The sequence below is a fragment of the Brachyistius frenatus genome, unplaced genomic scaffold, assembly GCF_029030835.1.
Source record: "Brachyistius frenatus isolate BFR_SWC_R1_liver_20210118 unplaced genomic scaffold, ASM2903083v1 Contig_2, whole genome shotgun sequence".
In the NCBI taxonomy this organism is placed as follows: domain Eukaryota; kingdom Metazoa; phylum Chordata; class Actinopteri; family Embiotocidae; genus Brachyistius; species Brachyistius frenatus.
The window spans coordinates 2,941,115-2,962,093 of NW_027210601.1; the positions used below are offsets into that span (position 1 = coordinate 2,941,115).

The window sequence follows — 20,979 nt, forward strand, 5'->3', positions numbered from 1 at the left end:
TACATGATTACCCATTGTTTCCATAAGTGCTTTATGTTGTAAGAATATTGATGTTAAAGCTTATCACCGCCCCTCCCTCTGCAGGCAACACACCGACTTAATGAAAATGAATGTCGATTACAGAAGTTGCAAGATTATTATAATTGTACAGTCAAAGATACAAGAAAAGACTGTGATGGAAAACCTTAAATATCATCATCAATGCCACCATGAAAATTCCTTAAAAAATAATAAAGTGAACAGAAGATTTACATATTTACCACAAGTGTAACTATCGGAATCTTTCATGTTCTTGCAAAAACAACTGTTCAGCTTTTCATCCATCCATCCACTTTCCTATATCTTGCATTGAGGACAGCTTATAGTGCACTTTGTAGTATATGGATTACAAACAGGTGAGGCCTTTGGTCCAATAAAGGGCCAACACATTCAGACAACTGCAGTTACTGAAAGGCATTTTAAAACTTACAGTTCATGTAACCTGCATGTTTTTAGACTGCAAGTGAGCTGGGGCACCCACTGAAAGCCACACACAGGAAAACATGCCACTGAACCCCCATCCAGCAAGTCTTGGTTAGACCCAGAGCCTTCTAGCTGCAAAGGTATCCACTTGTGAGCCATTGTGTTGGTACAACACATCATGTGTGATTTAGTTTTTATTACCTGTTGTGTGTTCTTTTTTAATTTTTTCAAAATAAAAACTAAAAGCCTTTAAGGAAATGTAGCTGAGTCGAACAAAACAAAGATATTAAGCTGATGTTACAGCAGGATATCTTCAAATCTTATTTAAAGCAAGAATTTTCTTTGTTTGTTGTTAGTTCAAGCTTAATTACATATATTGGTGAATGTTAACATGTGACACAAATAGCACAAGTAGTGAAGAGTCTTAAGGGCTATAAACTGTCTCAGTAATGTCAGTTTTACAACAGCATCTATCAAATGCTGCCTATAGCATGAGTAATTATTTGTACAACCTATGGACCCCGAGTGTTTTAAATGAATGGATGCATTTAGTTTCCGTGTCCGAGAAAGCCTGTATTTTTCCTTTTAAAAGTTACACAGAGTTACTTTTAATAACATGCTTTGGTAATTGAGCTCCGTTATGTCACCCATCTGCAAGCAACATTAAAGGCATCCTTCCTTGATATAACCTGTAGTTGTATCACTCCCTCCCGGAAGCTGATCTGCTAGCTAGGCATGAAGTCTGGTGTTAACAAAATTAAGCCACAAAATTAGTTTTTGAGAAAGCATCACAAACTTTCTAAGGTTATAGTGCTGACATATCTGTGCAACTGTCCAATACTGGTTCAAATATTGTTCTCCCAGCAATGTTTTAATACAGAAAGAGTCCAACTCCAGTGTTTCAGAGGAAAAAAAAGTTTATTTAAATTTTCATTACATTATTATTGTTGACACCTCATTGTCATTTTTTGTACTTATGCTTTTGAGCAGTTGTAAATCTTTATTAGTTATTCAGCTGTCAAGGCACACTCTTCTCCTTCAGAGAGAGGCGGCTCTCCCAGCTGGCCCCAAGGTGGCGCTTTGGATCATTTTTTTTTTTACTTGAACTAATGATCTCCCAAAATAATAGCCAGATTGATGACAAAGGTGACATACTCCTTGAAATCCACTGAACCGCTTTGGTCCTGGTCCAGTAAGTTGAAGAAATCGTCAATTGGTAACTTGTCAGTGGTTTCCTGCGGTTGAGAAAAAAGTTTGCAAACATGACTGTCTACAACTTTCAGACATATTAAAATTGTCACTTGGGCTATTTATGCACAAAAAAAAATGTGCATATGGTTGCGTATTTATCACTCTCTCAGTACAATGCTCTACATTACACATGCAAATTACAGTCAGTGCATTCATACATTCTTCTGGGTGTGCTGAGATAGAGAGACCGAAAGTCACTTACTCCTATGCTTAATTGAAACTCTTTCTGCAAAAGCTCTTTCAGCTCTCCCTTGGAGAGATTCTTGCTGTCTCCCTCCTTGCTGGAGTATTGACGGAAGACGTTCGTGAGAATGACAAAAGCTTTGTGGAGTTCACCCATGATGACGGCTAATTTAAGAGGACAGAAAGAAAAATGGGAGTTAAATAGTGACACATAGAATTGACATTTGTTGTATATATTCAGACGACTAAGGAAGAAATGTTTTTATCTAATGCTTCCATGACTCCATCTAGAGGCTGAGTTTAGATCTGTTCACATTAACTGCCGCTTATAATTGTGGGTCATTTGGTTCTGTGGTCCAATTTGGGATCTTAACAAAGGACATTATTTATATCCACAACTTTAGGGAGTGGCTGCAAGAGAAGGACGGCATAACGTTTTGAGATGAGATTAGGTAAATTTTGGAAAAAGCAGGACTGAACAGATTCACTCACTTCATGAAGAAGTTTAATTTCCACATTCATCGATTGTTTATTCCCCCTGCTACAGTTTAAGCGGCTATTTACTGTAATTATAGTGACATGTAAATACTTAAAGCAATGCATACTAGTTTAATTCATTAATTCCTGTCACTCGTCTGTAACGCAGCGTCTCTAGATAAAGAGGTAGGCTAAGGCTTGATTAAAGTCCCGGGGGTGATTTCCGGTGTCTGTTCTCTTAACGCAGTGTATCCGAATAGCGTGTTTTCCACTGACTCTATAAACCCAAGAGAGTCACTTGTGGTTGTGGTTGGTGACTCACATGGTGCTGTGCCAAACCCCTGGGCCATGGTATATTGAGCAAGCTGTGGCATCAAAGGGTGCACAAACAGATGGGTATGGTGGAGGAAGAGTACACAAAACCAATACTGCACCCTGCTCAATTGTTTAACTTTGTTACAAAAGGTAAAAACTAAGATTGGTACTGACTTCAGAATGTTCAATCCATCGGTTAAATGGTGTTTTTCAAATACCAGGCACTGGAGTGAATGAGCAATGTCTATTGCAACATCAAATTTGACCAGCAATGAAGACAATTTATAGTTAGACCAAAACAAACACAAGGTGCCCACACAGATAGCAATTTTGCACTTTATGAATCGCTAAAATTTAAACTGCATTCAGATAAAACTCACTCTGATGACATGAACATTGTCGCGTGAAAAAAAAAGTTCTAACTAGAAAAGGTTTTGGTGCATGTCTTTAAAGTCAATAAATGAAACCAAAAAACAAATGTGACAAAATTATTAAGATTTAATACTCACCGTTTGAAATTTAAGTACAATGAAGAGTGAAATTCAGTGTTGGAGGAGCTGCAGTAATGAGGACATGGAGGAAGAGGGTGCTTTATGCACCACCACACCCTGTGTCCCTCCCTCTGTAATGCTCCTTTCATCTCCAAACACTCCCCCTTCTCTTGTCCTGTGTTTTGTTTTTCCAACTTATTCTTCAAGAAATACTGGATTTATGTGCTATTACAGTGCATGTTCAATTAAAGAGATATTTTCAAAATGCTAAAACTTCATTTATTCCAAATATGTTTCTCATGTTGTTGTCTCTAGATTGCATTTGAACTTGAATTCAGGAGTGTTATGATGTCTTGTAGAGTGCTGTATCTTTAAGACAGTGGTTTTACAAAGCAAAAATGTTTTGTGCTGTAATTAAAGCCAACAAACTCCTGCAATTGTCTTAAAAATACTCTTTGATTTAATATATTCAAGCATTTACGATTGTATGTTTACTGTTAGTTAACAGTTTTCCCCCATTTAATTAACTTTTAATGTAAAATTATTTTGAAGAAATATCAGCTGAGTTTATCCCTTTAAGACTTTTGTTTTGCAAGCTGATGAAGGGAGGAACACAGCATGTGAACTGAATCCCTTTTTGTAATGACATACAGCTGCTCCATTTGGAGGTCACTTTTGTTAATCCATTAAAAGAAAATCTACAATTTGTGTCATACACCTTAGTCTAGAGCCTTGCATAAACATGCTTTTTAAGACTCTTGATGGTGTTGTGAGGGGGAAAATGCTAGAACTATTTTGAGAGGTTTTAAGTAATTTCACAACCAAAACACTAACTTTGATCAATTCAAAATATTAGCAAATGCTTTTTGAACCATAATTTCAGGTTTTCACTGAGCTGCAAATCCCCCCAAAAATCATATTTACTTTTGTAATATGAAGGCCAAATGCAAGGACACTGATTGTAATGCCCCGCTTGAAAACGTTATTGCCCAGCTAAAAAGGACATCAAAGAAATGGACAGTTATATATGCTTTAAGTTAAATGTGTATCTCTTTATTCTATTTTGTATTACAGGACACTTTAAGTGTATGTTGTACGAACAAATTTCTGGTGTTTTGTATATGTTATTGTCTTTTTTCTATTTTTGTTTAATCGTTGGAGATGCACAGGAATCTAAAGTGAAAACACTGGGCACAGTGACTCACTGATTGCTGATTGTTATGGTCCCAACTGGATTCGCTCTTCCTTGCAATTTTGTAGTGAGGCTGTGACTCACAGTCACGTCGCTGAAGTTATACAAGAGAGCCCAGAAAAATGTGTACTGTGGAACTCTGTTTGCATGTTTGTTTCCCTGCATGTGTGGTCTCTTGTACGACTTTAAATTAGCTGTACCCTCTCTCCTCTTTTGTCACGGTAAAATCATTTTGGTCTTTAATTACTTCAAAGTTTAGCTAATTACAGATCATAGGACAGAAGTTACTGTCACTACCATTCATACCAGATTTTACATTGTACTGTCCTTCACTGTGTGGAAATCATTACTCAGTTGTCTCTTTCTCCATCTGACTCACTCAGATCTACCAAATTAGGAAAGGAGTATCTATTCCTTATTACATCCAGCTGTGATTCATATGAAACTATTTGCAGTACAGCTGGAGGGGTTTTCATAGCAAATCAAATACTTAACATAGTCAATGTTAGAATTACAGTTGTGCTTTTATTACATCTAGTGGTCAAGTCTGCTGAGAGGAAAACATTTTAAATGTTCTCTTGCAGCAATGTGTATCTCTCTTAGGAAAGTGATATCTCAAGTTAATGCTGCCTACTAACTAAACATTTTCCCAGGGCCACTCAGCCAGATTTCTAAAAAATACCAAAGTCATGAGTGTCCTGAGTGTAACACCTCCTCCATCCTCAGTTTAATCAGGAACCAAAAAGGAGTTTTCTTTGATTAGAAGGAAAGAGAAATGACAGGAAATGATGGAAAAAAAAGAGATGGACAGACTAAAGCCAGTGGTGAAGTAAAACTATTAACGTCACACTAAAAAACAAGTGACAACGTCCAAAGCAAAAAATGAAGCCAACACCCAAGTGCCAAACAACTGCAGTTCATCAAATGGTCACTTGAGGCTTCCTCCAAAAAGTAAGTCAATCGCCATAGACCCCCATGTTAAATTTTTTTACTGCTTGGTACAAAATAACTCATCCGTTTAAAACGCTTAAAGTTACGTATAATTGAGTTATTGAGTGTCAGACATAAGTTGTCAGTCAGAACCATACAGACTGACTCTCCACTGTGCTGCTGTGTGCATAGTTTGCAATCAGATTTGTTTCAGCCTGCCCCAGCTCCACTCACGCACCACTACCTTTGAATGCGGAGTCAACCACTCCCAATTTGGAGCCACATTGACTTTCAAAATCGGTTTTCAAGAAACCTGTAGGTTCTGTCACAGAGGTTAGGTAAACACATTTTATAGTTAGGTTAGGTTATAGGTTAGGTTAGGTTAGGTTAGGTTAGGTTAGGTTAGGTTAGGTAGTTACTTTATTAATCCCCGAGGGGACATTTTTTCGCTACAGCAGCATACAGAAGCAATAAGATAATAATAGAATAATAGAAAAGCAATAAAATAGCAGTAAACTAGTTTACTAGTTAAGTGTAAAAATACTGAATTATAGGTAAAAATCCTGCATGGAAAATGTTTCTGAAGTAAAATTACATATCATCTTCATCATATCATTTAGAGTATAAAAAAAAATAAAAAATGCAAGTAACCAATGCAGGATACTCTGCTAAGGAGGTTACATGTTCAATGTGGTTTGTTTGTCTGTGCAGTAAAGTTCAGTGGAGACAAAACATAGGCCACGATAAAAATCAAGTGATTCTTCATCACAATCCACATTCACAGGTGTCCTCTGGGATTTACATACTTGCTCAAACTAAATACAGCAAGAAGGTGGTTATGGAGTGCCAGAGGTGTAATGATAAAGAAATTTAGCTCTGGACTGCCTGCTTCATGTGCAGCCTGAATGACAGACACAGTGAGGGGAAGGGGCATAAAGAGATAGATAGTAAAACCTTATGGGCTGGCCTACTGATGCCGCAGCCCACCGAGGTATATCCGATGGCCAGTCTGTTAAATTTAGTAAATTATACTTTCAGTAAATTTTGATCGGTGGGGTAAAAAAACAACAACTGGAAATATCTCTTTAGCTGTGAATATAACTGGTATAATCTAATTTTACATATATTACAAACATTGTTGGAGGTTAGCTTCATCTGCTTCACGGTAGATCACCATAGTTTGATTTTATTTCCCACGATATAAAACTGGATATTGGACGTGTTGGTATGTACAGAACTTTAGCGTGATTGTTGGAACAAATTTCCAAAGACAGAAGCTTTTCTGCCTGTGTGTCTGACAGGGGTGTGGTGTGTGTGTGTGTGAGTATTATTTGCTAATCTCTGAATTTACATCAACAGACACCCCTTAGAAGAACGACTTGAGCAGTAGTAAAACTATGAGAGTATGCAATATCCTTCTATTTGCCAAAGGTTGCGATGAAGCATATGATCTCTTTGTAAGTCTCTTCACTGAGGGAACAAGACCTGACCTGTGCATCAGCGTCACAGAGCAGCGTCTGATCTCTCGCTTCCGGCTTGGGGATAGTTGTTCCTCTTGACAAACACTGTTTTATTCTTTTAGACCACATGATAAACATATAGCAAGTGCAGTAAAAATCTTAAGACTTCAGTGGTGTGTATGTCTCTATGAATACAGTGATCTCTTGATATCAGAAAAAATGTCAACTGCACAATAGGAAAATTTAAAAAAAAACAGTGCAAAGTTGGAATTCCCGGCTCTAAACTCAGCTGCTAGTCACATGGGTGTGGTGCTAGCTACAAACACACACGCACACGCACACACACACACGCACAGACAGAGCAACCTCACCTAGCAACTTCAGTGTTTGCCCTGTAACCATGAACATTAGCTAGGCCCAGCCCATGGAGGTATGTGCATAGAGCCCAAGAGTCTGCGACAATTTATTTACCCTGAGTTTAGCCTTTCAGGCAGGCCTTCTTCTTACAGTGAATGTTCTTCCTACTTCACCAGGATTGGCAGACTGCAAAAAGATGGCCATACTTTATCCTTTGTAATTATATCCTTCATGAATAGTGCTGCCTGGGAGACTTGATTTTAGAGCAAAAACACTCCTATTCATGGAGAGGTGGGGCATGGATGGTCTATCCTGTTTTTCTCTCTGGTGTTATCTTACTTTCACCAGACATGAAACAAAATGAAAAGAATTTTTGACACCCCCTCTCCCCCTCCCCCCGTACATGCTTTGTGTGCCTTATGACTCAGACCCTCCACATTACTACAATGTGCTAAAGGTTTGGCTCCATGAAATCAAATTGACTCCAATGCGACAGAGTTGCCCAACACCCTATTGGGTAATTTATCTGTTCATGAATGCTTTATAATGTTGGGAGTTGCAACATCAGCTGAGTGATTATGCTTCACAGAGGGGTGTGTTCGTGCCAGGAACATTCTGCAGATTCCTCTGAGCCGCAATAAGCAGAACTTTATCAAATAGAAACGGAGAGGCTTTTCTGCCCTTTCACACTCACGAAAGCATATGATACAGGTGGGAATAACATAATAACACCTAGTGTAAAGGGTGGTGTTGCAGAGGGAGTCAAATCACTGGGATGAGCTTTACCAGGGTTTAAATAGCAATGATTTATGGGTTGTCTGTTTTTAGCATTCATACAAGTAAAAAAAACACATCTCCAAAATCTCAGAGACAGATGTGGTTTTATACTGCATGTAAATCAGATCAAATAACTTGCAGTCAAACGTGTGTCTAACATACATACAAACACAGTAACCACTCGACACAGCAGTTTCAAATGATTCACTGTATTTCATGGACAAAAAAATCTTTACAAAAACTGGAATGCTTTTTGGTCTCTTCTTTTACAAAGTTGCCTTTCACTTCTTTGCCGTCTTTTTCATGTGCATCTGATAGCACTGCTCACAGGCAATGGATAATCCAACAACCAGAGAAACGAACTCCTCAAAGTCCACCCGGCCGTCACCGTTGGTATCCAGATCCTTCAGGATCCTGTCCACAGCTGCAGGGTCCTTCTGGGACTGTGTTAAATTATAGAAATGAGGCATCAAGAACAATTGGGTTAGATTTCAATGTTTTAAAAGCAATATAATGATAATAAAAAATAATTATAATACCAGCCTAAATTCTGTACAACTACACATGGTTGGTCTTTTCTCACCTTAAGGAAGCCAGAAAGCTCGTTCTCCATCAACTCTCTGAGTTCTCGCCTGTTGAGTGTGCCAGACTGACCGTCTTTAGAGGCGTAACGGTGGAACACTGTAATGAGTGACTCCATGGCTTTCTCCAGTTCTGAAGGCATGGTTGCTGCAGTGTGTTTTGACTGAAAAACAATGTTCAGATACAGCAGAGAATGTTGATTATGATCACTGATTGTACAATTTAGATTAATTTTAAAAAAAAAGGCCTTAATTAACTTTGATGAAACAAAAGAATGAATGATAAAAATTTGTTTTGGTTGTGATGAAAGACGTTAAACTCATCTGGGATATGTTCAACTGTTGGCCCTGTCCGACATTTTAAAGGGGTATGGAGGAATTCTAAGCCAAGGTGCCAATACTCTCAGTATGAACAGTGGGAGTCCTTACTTGTGTGAAGCAAATGCTGGTTTGACATTTTTAACAATCTGTCAGCTTCTCTCATAAGATTTATCTAGAATCAAGTCGGACGATTTGCTTGTTTTGTCTGTCAGAGAAGGTGGGTCATGTCTTTGGTGAAGTCAAGGTCAGACTTTATCCTGTAAAAGAGGACTTTTGCATTGCCTTGTATGAGTATATGATGCAGCTGAATAAGGGGGAAGCAACACATTTGCTCTTTCTCCAGCACCCTTCCCACTGGTGAGTAATGCTCATGACGAGTGAGTAAATGTATGTTATTAAGTTGTTCGAAAATGAGAGCATTGTTTCAACCAAACATACTGACAAGGCAGAAAAAACTATGAAAAAAAAAAAATCTCATGCCTGTGTAAAATGATAGTTGCAACAGTTAAAAAGCAGAAAGGGGTGGAAAGCTGAGGTTGAAATACTTGTGTCAGAGTGGATGGAAAACTTGACTGAGCTGAAATGTGTGAAGCACAAAATGGTGGGATTCAAGTAAGCGAAGACACTGCAGCAGCAGAGCAGATGTGTGTACATGCCCACAGTCCAACCACACCCATATATACCCTATAGAGTACATATAGACTATGGACTCAACTGGGTTAACCATAAAAGAAAGATTCAGTGGATTAACATGAAAATAATGTGTACTCAGTGAGTGTAATATATATAGTTAACCCATAAAATATTTACTTAATCCTTAAGAGTTTGCCAAAACTCCGTTAAGTGTAATGGCAAAACTTAAACAAAACATACCAAAACAAGGGGGATTCTGCATTGCCTTGGTAAAACATAGGTTCTAGTTAAAACTTAACAGCAGAGGAATTAACTTAAATTTTGTATAGCAGACTCCGTTAAAAACCTCCAGGCAGAGCGTGCTTCCCCGTAAAAAAGTTGATCGATAAATAATACAATGCATTCCATTCACGCCCACACGGTTGTACCTGCAAGCGTTATACAGTTTGAAAATAAAATTCCTTATTAAACCACAACTGTTAGACTAGTTCTTACCTCGCAGGGCTGGAAACGTGGCCGGGAGTGGAGAGGTGGAAATGTTCAGGGGTTTGGAACAAGCGCAGCACGGATTTTATAGCCAGGCGCCGCCCTGGCTGCTGTGCAGTGAGTCAAAGTGTGATAACGACGCTGGACCCTGTCGAATGTTTATACAGGAACGGCCGGTGATATAGGCTGACCAATTTTATGGATAAAGAGTAGTTTGCTTCTTCAAACCAAGAAAATGTGCCGAGAACAGTTGTATATTGAGTCAAACTAAACATGGTCGTTTTTTTTTTTTTGCTGGCAATCAGCCAGTTCAGAGCTAAAAGTATGGTTGGTGGAGTAGTTAATTGACTTTAAATGATTACTGATTTAAGTTTTAAGGAAAACGTCAAAATCTCACGTTTCAACCTCACGATACTACTAATTGTCAAAATGTTCTTACTTTCCTGTGATTGTTGCTGAATTTAATTAGCTTTTGGGAATATTGATAGTCATTTTTAATATTTGCAGTTCACACTAAACAATCACTGACTGTTTTGGACAGACGAAAATAATACATAATTACAGACAGTATAATTAATTTAATTGCGGAACGTCCCCAACCCTTGCTGCTGTATGGGGATGTACAGTATAGAGACTGATTGGGTGGGTGGGGCTGAATAGATTTCAGATCCACTGGTTTATTGTTTAATGTATACGGTTGAAGCTTACAGTGTATAATTTAACCTGTCAATTTTTCTAAGGATTTTTGGGGCTTTGGCTTCATATCATGCATTACAGACACATGTGAAACACTGCACTAAATGGCACAATAAACTTATCAAGGATAAACATTTTTTCCCCCTAAATTTGATGGGTAATCTATGAAAGTGGCCTGACTGTGCTCATATTCAATTGGTTGCTAAAACACATGGTTAAAAACAACATTTATTTCATTTTTAGCCTGCATGCTGTATCTTGGAAATATTCCTGAATTTATTTACAGAACCATCTAGAAGTTTGTGTGTTTGTGAATATGAAAAACGTGTTATGGGAATAACGTTTAAGATAGTAATACAGGATATTTTCATGTAGACAGAGGAGAAATAAAAATAAAAATGTAAAAACAATTTGAAAAAAAACAAAGTAGTACATAAACATGGGAGTTTTAAGAAACTTCACTAACTTTTTAAATTAATCTCAAAAAGGTCTTTCGTAAGCATACTTTAACAATTAATTGTGTGCCACCTTGTGGTGGATATATGGTATTAAAAGTAAACGGGGGCATTTAACTTTGTATGTTACATTAAAAAGTAAATTTTATTACAAAATCACGAGGTTTAAAATGATTCAGTCCATTTTATTAACAAAACAATCTTTATAAAAACTGAAATGCTTCTTGGTCTTTTCTCTTTCACAGTCACATTTTACTTCTTCGCCGTCTTCTTCCTGTGCATCTGATAGCACTGCTCACAGGCATTTGAAAGTCCAACAACCAGAGAAACAAACCCCTCAAAGTCTACTTTGCCATCACCGTTGGTGTCCAAGTCCTTCATGATCCTGTCCACAGTTGAAGGGTCCTTCTGGGACTGTGTTAAATAAGAGAAATATGGCATCAAGAACAATTGGGTTTGATTGGAATGTTTAAGAACTTACATAACAATTATAATAATAGTTTAAATTCTGTACACCGTGAATTTTACATGTTGCTCTCTTCTCACCTTAAGGAAGCCAGACAGCTCAGTCTCCATCAACTTTTTGAACTCTTTGTGGCAGAGTGTCTTATCATCCTTAGAGTAACAGTGGAAGACCTTAATGAGAGACTCCATGGCTCTCTCCAGTTCTGAAGGCATGGTTGCTGCAGTGTGTTTAGACTGAAAAACACAGATACAGCAGAAAATGTTGAATGTGACAACTGATTGTACATTTTTGCTACATTTAAACAAAGTCTGAGAGAGCTTTGATGAAACAAAAGACTGAATGATAAAAAAAAAAAATGTTTTGGTTGTTATGTGATCTACCAATTCAAATCTTCATCTAAAAGAGTAACCAAAGCTGTCAAAATATGTAGTAAAACACAACATTTCCTTCTGAAACATGACACTTAACTATCTGGAAAGACTTGAATAAAGTACAAGTACCTCAAAATTGTACTTAAGTACTTTACTTAAGTGAATGTACCCAGTTACTTTCCATCAAAGGTTAGAATAGCTTTGATAGTCATCTATGATTGAAAAGATAATGATAAACTCAAGCCATTTTAAATTCCTACAATGTAGTTGCAACAGTTACAAAGAAGAAGTGGGTGGAAAACTGAGGTTGTGGTATTTATGAAGACGGGAATTGAGGACTTCAACAAGTTGAAACATTGGAGGCCCAGAATAGTGGAATTCTATTTAACTAGTGAGAGAAAACATTGAGGCAGGAGAGCACATGTGTGTACATGCCCAACCACACCTTTGTAGCGGGCTATAAGAACCACACTGTATTAACAATACAAGTAGAGTATAAGATGAGAAAGCTGGACAAAATAGGACCTGTACTCAGTCAGTGCTTTCTGTATTGATTTTATACAAATGTTTACATTTCTCTTCAACAGAGATAGTCCTAAAGTCTCAGAAATAATCAAAGTGTGATTTTAAAACTTATAGTAAGACAGTAAGAGGCAAAACCAAGAAGAATCATAGGGACAACAGACTAGCATTGTCTTTATAACATAATTACAACTAATCAGCAGAGGAATTCACACAAACTGCCAACGAGACTTAAAAATCACCTCTCCAGGGCGCCTCCTAAGAAAAAGTCAATTGGCAGCAGATTAAATTAAATAATCCAAAACATTCCTCTTATATTCAACTGGTTGGACCTAGTTGGGTCTTGAGTTATTAATTTTATGAAAATCCTGATAAAGACAAGAGGAGTATCATTAGTTCTTACCTTGCAGGGCTGGAACGTGGCTGGCAGTGGACAAGTGGAAATCTTCAGGAGTTTAGGAGATTTTATAGTCAGGCGCCGCCCTGCAGAGCATGTAAAGCATGTATTTTCACCTCAGTCCACTGCCTCACCTAGACATGAAAAGTGCATGCACATCTGAGGGAGGTTGAGGTACAAAAGTGACAAAGTTCTAATAGAGTGGTAGGTTGGGGGTGATGGGATTGATCAAACCTAGGACTTTCACTCAGGAGATCAGGATTTAGGTTAATGTGGAAGCAACATAAATTATGTTTAAAGAAATCTAATGCTAATTAGGTATTAGCTTCGTTCCTAAGGGTAACCAAGTGGTTTTTGGTGGCTAAACCAAAGGCACCTTATTTTTGACACCTACAGTGGGTACGGAAAGTATTCAGACCCCTTTAAATTTTTCACTCTTTGTTTCATTGCAGCCATTTGCTAAAATCAAAAAAGTTCATTTTATTTCTCATTAATGTACACTCAGCACCCCCATCTTGACAGAAAAAAACAGAAATGTAGAAATTTGTGCAAATTTATTAAAGAAGAAAAACTGAAATATCACATGGTCATAAGTATTCAGACCCTTTGCTCAGTATTGAGTAGAAGCACCCTTTTGAGCTAGTACAGCCATGAGTCTTCTTGGGAATGATGCAACAAGCTTTTCACACCTGGATTTGGGGATCCTCTGCCATTCTTCCTTGCAGATCCTCTCCAGTTCCGTCAGGTTGGATGGTGAACGTTGGTGGACAGCCATTTTCAGGTCTCTCCAGAGATGCTCAATTGGGTTTAGGATTGGGTTTAGCATTCATCTTTCCTTCAATTGCAACCAGTCGTCCTGTCCCTGCAGCTGAAAAACACCCCCATAGCATGATGCTGCCACCACCATGTTTCACTGTTGGGATTGTATTGGGCAGGTGATGAGCAGTGCCTGGTTTTCTCCACACATACCGCTTAGAATTAACGCCAAAAAGTTCAATCTTGGTCTCATCAGACCAGAGAATCTTATTTCTCATAGTCTGGGAGTCCTTCATGTGTTTTTTGGCAAACTCTATGTGGGCTTTCATATGTCTTGCACTCAGGAGAGGCTTCCGTCGGGCCACTCTGCCATAAAGCCCCGACTGGTGGAGGGCTGCAGTGATAGTTGACTTTGTGGAACTTTCTCCCATCTCCCTACTGCATCTCTGGAGCTCAGCCACAGTGATCTTTGGGTTCTTCTTTACCTCTCTCACCAAGGCTCTTCTCCCACGATTGCTCAGTTTGGCTGGACGGCCAGGTCTAGGAAGAGTTCTGGTCGTCCCAAACTTCTTCCATTTAAGGATTATGGAGGCCACTGTGCTCTTAGGAACCTTGAGTGCTGCAGAAATTATTTTGTAACCTTGGCCAGATCTGTGCCTTGCCACAATTCTGTCTCTGAGCTCCTTGGACAGTTCCTTCGACCTCATGATTCTCATTTGCTCTGACATGCACTGTGAGCTGTAAGGTCTTGTATAGACAGGTGTGTGCCTTTCCTAATCAAGTCCAATCAGTTTAATTAAACACAGCTGGACTCCAATGAAGGAGTAGAACCATCTCAAGGAGGATCAGAAGAAATGGACAGCATGTGAGTTAAATATGAGTGTCACAGCAAAGGGTCTGAATACTTATGACCATGTGATATTTCAGTTTTTCTTTTTTAATAAATTTGCACAAATTTCTACATTTCTGTTTTTTTCTGTCAAGATGGGGTGCTGAGTGTACATTAATGAGAAATAAAATGAGCTTTTTTGATTTTAGCAAATGGCTGCAATGAAACAAAGAGTGAAAAATTTAAAGGGGTCTGAATACTTTCCGTACCCACTGTAGATGAGAAAAAAAAATGTGACATTGAAACAATATTGTGGGGTGGACTGACGAGTGTACGCATATCACACTCTTTTAACGTGATAGTGGGATAAATGATTAATTATCCAAATCTATCCTTTTTTTAAAGTAAAATGCCAAAATGCATGCATGCTTCACCCTTAAAATACCAATGTTTCCTACAATTCTCCAAATTTTTTTGCAAAGTAAACCTATAGCTTTGTTGTCAGGGGATAATGATGGCCATTTTTTACTATTTAGTGACATTATATCCACTGAACAATCAACCACTGTTAATGAAAAATATTGTCAGGCTTGCTGATACGGAAAAACGCATATCTTTTTAAAGATGCTGTAAAGCAAATTCCAAGATTTGCTTCTCAATACATTACATACGTGTGAAATTAGTTGCTGAAAGCACTGAAATGTGGAGTTAGACCATTAAACAGTTTCTCATCTGTCTTCAGCTCAGGTTTTTTTTAGGCGTGGCTAAAACGTAGCCTCAGTACGTCACCGAGCTAGTGCACAGACGGTTTATATAACCTTCTGCGTGGCTCCTCCTCTCACACGGTGAAACGCTATAAAAGCCTGGAGCTCATTTGCATAGAGGTCATCCCACTCGATTTAAATTCTACTCCTGCTGTAGTCAGATTATTATTGTACATCAGCTAGCTGCTACAGGATGTCTCCCTCCACCGGCAAGTGAATCTTTCCTGGAAGGAAGAACCTCCAAAGCAGCGCTGCATCACTATTTAAATTTCCTACTGATGAAGAAAGGAAAAAGAGGTGGATTGATTTCGTGAAGAGCCACGCTAAAGGAGACTTTAGGATTAACACCAACAGCCGCCTCTGCAGGGACCATTTCACGGCGGATTGTTTCAGTCAGGTTCAGGCAGACTGGTTCTGGTTCTGGTCCTGGATGGAGAGTGATGCATCGTGGGGCTTCTGGAAGCTGTGCACATCTATTCACAACCTGTTATGTCATTTTTTTTTTTACATACAACATGAATCTCTTTGCAGCAGATATTCTCTTCCTCTGCGGCCGTTGTCCTGCATTCCCCACCGGTCCACCTGTACATGTATAGTTCAATTAACGGTGTGACTGAAGATACTGTTAAAGCTTTTCACAACATTGCTCAATGTTTCCTTTGTGGAGGTTATTGAACCCACAGACAAAAATGGAAACAATTTGATAAAACCAGCTTTTAAACAATGGAGCTGTGAACTACATAAATTAACAGGTACTAAACAATAAAAGTCTTAGACAGAGATTTTGTTAACCTGTGTTAATATTACAGCGATGCTCTTTGGGGCCTAAAACGAAATTGCCCACTTTGCCTTCAGGCCTTCAACCAGTGGTTGGGTAATAAATAACATCATTACACAAAAGAAAGAGAATAATAAGCAACCCAAGAGGAGAATTTATCACAAGCACAGATGGAAAAATGTCAGACAATTGACTACAAAACTTGATGGAGTTGTTGAATAGGGTCAGTGCAATCAGCACCAAAGCCAATTAGCAGCATTTTGTCATTGTATTTCAAATTAAACTCTCTAAACAAGAACTATCATGACTGACAACACATCAAGTCAAATCCATATTGTGTGCTATATCCCATGGTGCTATAGGGAACAGTCTATGCTTTAGTACCGTTTTATTTCATAAAATTTGCAAACACAAAACATAATTTATATTGCAAGTCTCCGCTGTCCCCATTTTTGGGGTTCAACTTTCTTGTAAATGCATGCGCCTATTTTCAAATTCAGCAGACACGGTTCGAACAATGAATTCTATGTCCCCTCGTGGTGGAAAGTGAAACTGCATCTGCATTACATTGTAAATTACATTACAACACACATTTCAGTGCTAAAAGTCGGTCAGTATTTCCATTTTTAAGCTTCTTAATACTTCCACTCCTCTCAAATTGAGAGGGAAATGTAGTCAGCCATGCACATACATATTAACCCACTCATGACTGTCATGTGATCAGTTTACAATATGATGCATGGTTAAATATTAAAGAAATCAACAGTATAAAACGTTGCTTGAATTAGTCAAAGCTCAGTCAGCTACAATTTCAAAATTAGGTTTGTGTTAATGAATCAACAGTAATAACAATCCACTTGTGTAATATTAATTACATAAAATGATTAATAATTAATAATTTGATCATTTGGCATGATGAGTACTTTAACTTTGATACTTTAGTTACATTTCTCTGATAATACAGAACTGTGGGACTAACTTTGGATTTATATTATGGTATTGCATCTTCTACTTTCGAAAAGTGTCAGTAGTTTCTACTGACACATAAATTTAAACTCACAAGTCTTGTGATTCTTCTGACAAGTGTGTTTACTGACACTCCCAATAAGTACTTAAGAATAAAATAAATTTCCATTATCCGTTTGAGCTGCTGGGAAAACATATGCTAATTTTTTCTGCCTGTGCCACAGTCAAACAAATGCACTTTGACTATACAAACAGCAGTTAAATTACACTAGCAAACAAATGTTTCTTTGCAAACTCTGCACAAATATTTGAAACTGTTTGTTTGACTAGACCACAAAACAGACAGGTTTTAACTAAACACAAGTTTCTCCAAAGTTTATGTCCACTGGCGGCACCAAGGAGACATATTTTATATTTGAGTATTTTATGAAAACTTTCATTTGATCATTTAATTAATTAACTTAAATCAACTTTTCAAAACTCTTCTTTTCTGTGTCACATCATTATCACCATCTGTCAATTAATATAATCTGCATGTACAATAGTGCTTGTTCCATTATGTATTCTCCTTGTTTTAGCCATATTGAGGTATAAAATAGAAAGTAACTGGATTATTCATATCCCCATATGATTGTAACATTACCACATTTTATGTTCATCAGTGTAGGCGTATCTTTGATGCCTCCACATTACAGAGAGTCTGTCGGTTCTTTACTGAGAACCAGATGGTATTAATATGAGGCATATATTTGTGGTTGTCCTGACCTCATTTTATGATCTAAAATTACTCCTTTTAACTCAACAGTGCAAAGTTTAGGCATTCATCTAAAGCCATTTAGTTATGCTTTGCAGCTGACATGCCCTTCATGATGTTTGTTTTCTATATTTTAAACAGTGTCTGATAGCTTTTTCTCAGACACCCATGAATCTGGATACAATTTAGACAGACACTCAATAATCTCAGCATTAAAATTATTCTAAATGTTTCTACTAATAGCTCTGGTGGGTTTCACCTGCTAAATATCACTGAAAGAAAATAAAAACAGACATTTGCATGCTTGCTTTCACTGCTGATGTTTTCTGAAACTCAACTTTTTTATCACTTTTTTTTGGCTCAGCCACAAAACCATGAATGCCATCACTCCCTTAGAGTATCTGTTTTAATAGAGAGGCTATTTTGATATCTGTCATTCCAATTTTATGGAGTTAGGTAAATGCCTCAATCAATCACATTCGACTCCTTTAATATCAGGTTGTAGATCATTGTAGGCTAATTTTTTAAAACTACTCACTAAATGACTACTGCCTGACTGGAGTTGAGAACACATCTGCCCGCACGGTCTATATCTGTCTTCTGATTATGAGATGGATAACTTTAAATGTTTGCATGGTTATATGACAGTGAGAGTCAACCCCCAGCTGTGTCCTTTTACAATGTGTCTGTAGTCTCCTTTTTATACAATGTAAGGGATGGACTGGATATTAGTGAACCATTTTTTTTTTTTTAAGTTGATCAGAGCAGTAACAAATTCCTCCTCTTTGGCACCCCTGGTGCGCTTTAGGCGACTGCCTTGGGGGCTAATGTCTACTGTCCCCTTCTACACACGATACCTCCAACACCAGGGTGTGGCGGACCTGGTGTTCTATTTAAACCTTCACAGCCCGTCTTCTCTTCACTGCGTGGACACATCTTTGGATCAAGGTAGGACCAGGATAAAACTAAATTATTACAAAGGCACAATGGTGCTGCTTTTTTATGGCTGTTTATTTATTTTTTTTTTTTTTCTGTAAACTTATATGACAGTTGGACAGGGATACAACTATTTAACATTTCGTGTTATATATTTGAATAATTATTGTATGTTAGAGTGTTTCCGGCAGAGTTTTGAGGAATATCTTTTAATTGCATGTATTCTGATTTCAGGTACTTGCTATAGTGAAGTTTCCTTGCCTTTTGACAGGTAAGTAAAAAAAAAAGAGAAGTGCTAAAAAAAAAAATTGAGGTACATATATTTAAAAAAAATATATATATATGATTAGGATCAAATCCTGTTCAGGATAAAGTGGGTATAGATAATGGATGGATGGATGGATGGATGGATGGATGATTAGGATTAATTCAGTCAGTCTGCCTTCTAGCTCAAATGACTATATCACAATAATATCTATTAGCCACATGATTATTGTTATTTATACGATTATTCTGCGTCTAGATCCTCTACACTCTGAAAATGAACTCCTCTATGACTCTAACTACTTTGGAAACGGCTCTGGCTGCAATGTTCGGCGTCTTTGTGTCGAATCAAGGGAAACATGGAAAAATGACCAAACACGACTTCATACACATGATGAATAAGGAGCTGCCTTCATTCACTGAGGTGAGGAGAATCAATGAACTCTATACACATTAGATTACATTAATAAACACTCAAATGTCCTTACATCTGTGTACAACTACATTAAAGTGCATTGTGTTTAATGTGTCAGTGTATGTACTTGAGGAAACAACCATATGCAATTGTGTTTGTATTCTGTCCATGCAGGACAAATGTGAAGATGACATATTTGAGGCTGTGGACCTGGACGAGGATGGCTATGTGGACTTCAAAGAGTTCGCCTTACTCCTCGCCACGTACACTGCAGCACACCATGACATACTTCAAATTGTCGTCGCTGCTTATAAACACTAATCAGTCTGAAGGTGTAAAACACTATCAATGGAAAATAAACCTATTGTCTTCGGACCCACATGGTTTTACAGCACAATAATAAAAGTGCCTGAGTTCCAATCTTGTTTCTGTTTTTTTAAGTTTGAACCAGAGAAAGAAAGCTCTTTTATTAGGTTGCTTTTAAACTTTGTTTGTAAAAGATGGTATTCAACAACTAGTGCTAGGCCCGTTGTATTTGTGTTATAGTTTACATGGTAATCCAAATGAAGAATCATGGAGACGCTATTTTACACACAGCAGCAGTAGTGGTCATCCTTGTGCCTCCGATTGAAAACCCTCCGTCGTCCTCACTCAGAAGGCGACAACACAGAACACCAAACTGCATATTGTAGTTTGAATTTTAATTAAAACATACCGGTAGTCTGGAGTTATCTAATAGTCTTTTGTTACTTTCTTAATTCAATTAAATATTCATAAAACCAGAACACAAAAGTTGTCAGTCTAACAAAAAAAAGCAATAAAACGTTACATTTACATAGTTATGGGTTTCTATTACTAACTACATGTTTCAAAAAGGTTTTTTTTCTTCGTGAAAAGTCATGAGAATAAAACAAGCTACATTCACTTTAAGGTAGCAAAGAAAAAGAAAATATACTCACCTGGAAATAATCATTAAAACACGTCGGATACTGGTCCTCCTTATCCTTCTTGGGAACAACAAATTGCCAAAACACTGCACCTCTGTGCTGAATAACTCAAACATCAACTTTTAATCAATACATTACTGTAACTAACTTGCCCTCAAACCAACCTTCTGTAGATGCCCACAGGCCTCTGCAGGGTCTCCTGAAAACTGCTGTTTATCGACAAGCTGTCTCAAATCACGCATTTACACTTAATATTTGGAACATATAAGTGTCCTCAACACTGACAAGTGTGGCTAAATGCGGTGCACCTTAAAGCAACTGGGTGGTGGTTTACATACAACAGTCTGCGTGGCGGAAGGGGCGGAGCCAAAACCAGTTTTAAAACTGCAGCAGGTGAAGCCGTGGGAATAGCGCAAACATAGCACTGACAGCACAAGTCCACAGTAACGTGTTTATTTTCCACCAAGTTCCCTAAAGGGTTTTTGGTTAGAAGCCATCAGTATGTTTATTGTGTGAGTGAAGCAGGGAACAAACAAACATTTATGTTAAAGTAAAATGAGCAAATAAAGCCGCAGGTATGTTAGGTTGGTTTATTCAACTGTCATCGTTTCCTATAAATAGCCTGTTATTTCTTTTATGGGGATTGCATCTGCATCAATCTGAAACAGCTGTCCTTCAAAAAACAAATGCATATTTGAAATAGAAATCTACCTGAATTCTTCATCAAGGTGGTCTGTTTTTGCATTT

The 20,979-nt window shown here is 37.8% G+C and overlaps 2 protein-coding genes across 3 annotated transcripts; both read right to left on the reverse strand.

The window, feature by feature from the left end:
- Positions 1-8,088: 8,088 nt before the first annotated feature.
- LOC138617911 (protein S100-A1-like) lies at positions 8,089-10,030 on the reverse strand. Its single transcript, XM_069693269.1, has 3 exons — positions 9,926-10,030; positions 8,479-8,640; positions 8,089-8,338 (listed from the first exon to the last, which is right to left on the reverse strand). The coding sequence occupies exons 2-3, from the start codon at positions 8,617-8,619 to the stop codon at positions 8,177-8,179; spliced, it is 303 nt and encodes a 100-aa protein (XP_069549370.1). The 5' UTR covers positions 8,620-8,640; positions 9,926-10,030; the 3' UTR covers positions 8,089-8,176.
- Positions 10,031-10,822: 792 nt separating this feature from the next.
- LOC138617976 (protein S100-A1-like) lies at positions 10,823-20,517 on the reverse strand. Of its 2 annotated transcripts, XM_069693372.1 has the most exons (4): positions 20,245-20,517; positions 12,830-12,909; positions 11,614-11,766; positions 10,823-11,481 (listed from the first exon to the last, which is right to left on the reverse strand). In XM_069693372.1, the coding sequence occupies exons 3-4, from the start codon at positions 11,743-11,745 to the stop codon at positions 11,320-11,322; spliced, it is 294 nt and encodes a 97-aa protein (XP_069549473.1). In that variant the 5' UTR covers positions 11,746-11,766; positions 12,830-12,909; positions 20,245-20,517; the 3' UTR covers positions 10,823-11,319. The 2 variants fall into 2 exon arrangements, with proteins under 2 accessions (XP_069549473.1, XP_069549481.1); XM_069693380.1 differs by lacking the exon at positions 20,245-20,517 and having other exon boundaries at positions 12,830-13,022.
- Between the last annotated feature and the right edge of the window lie 462 nt (positions 20,518-20,979).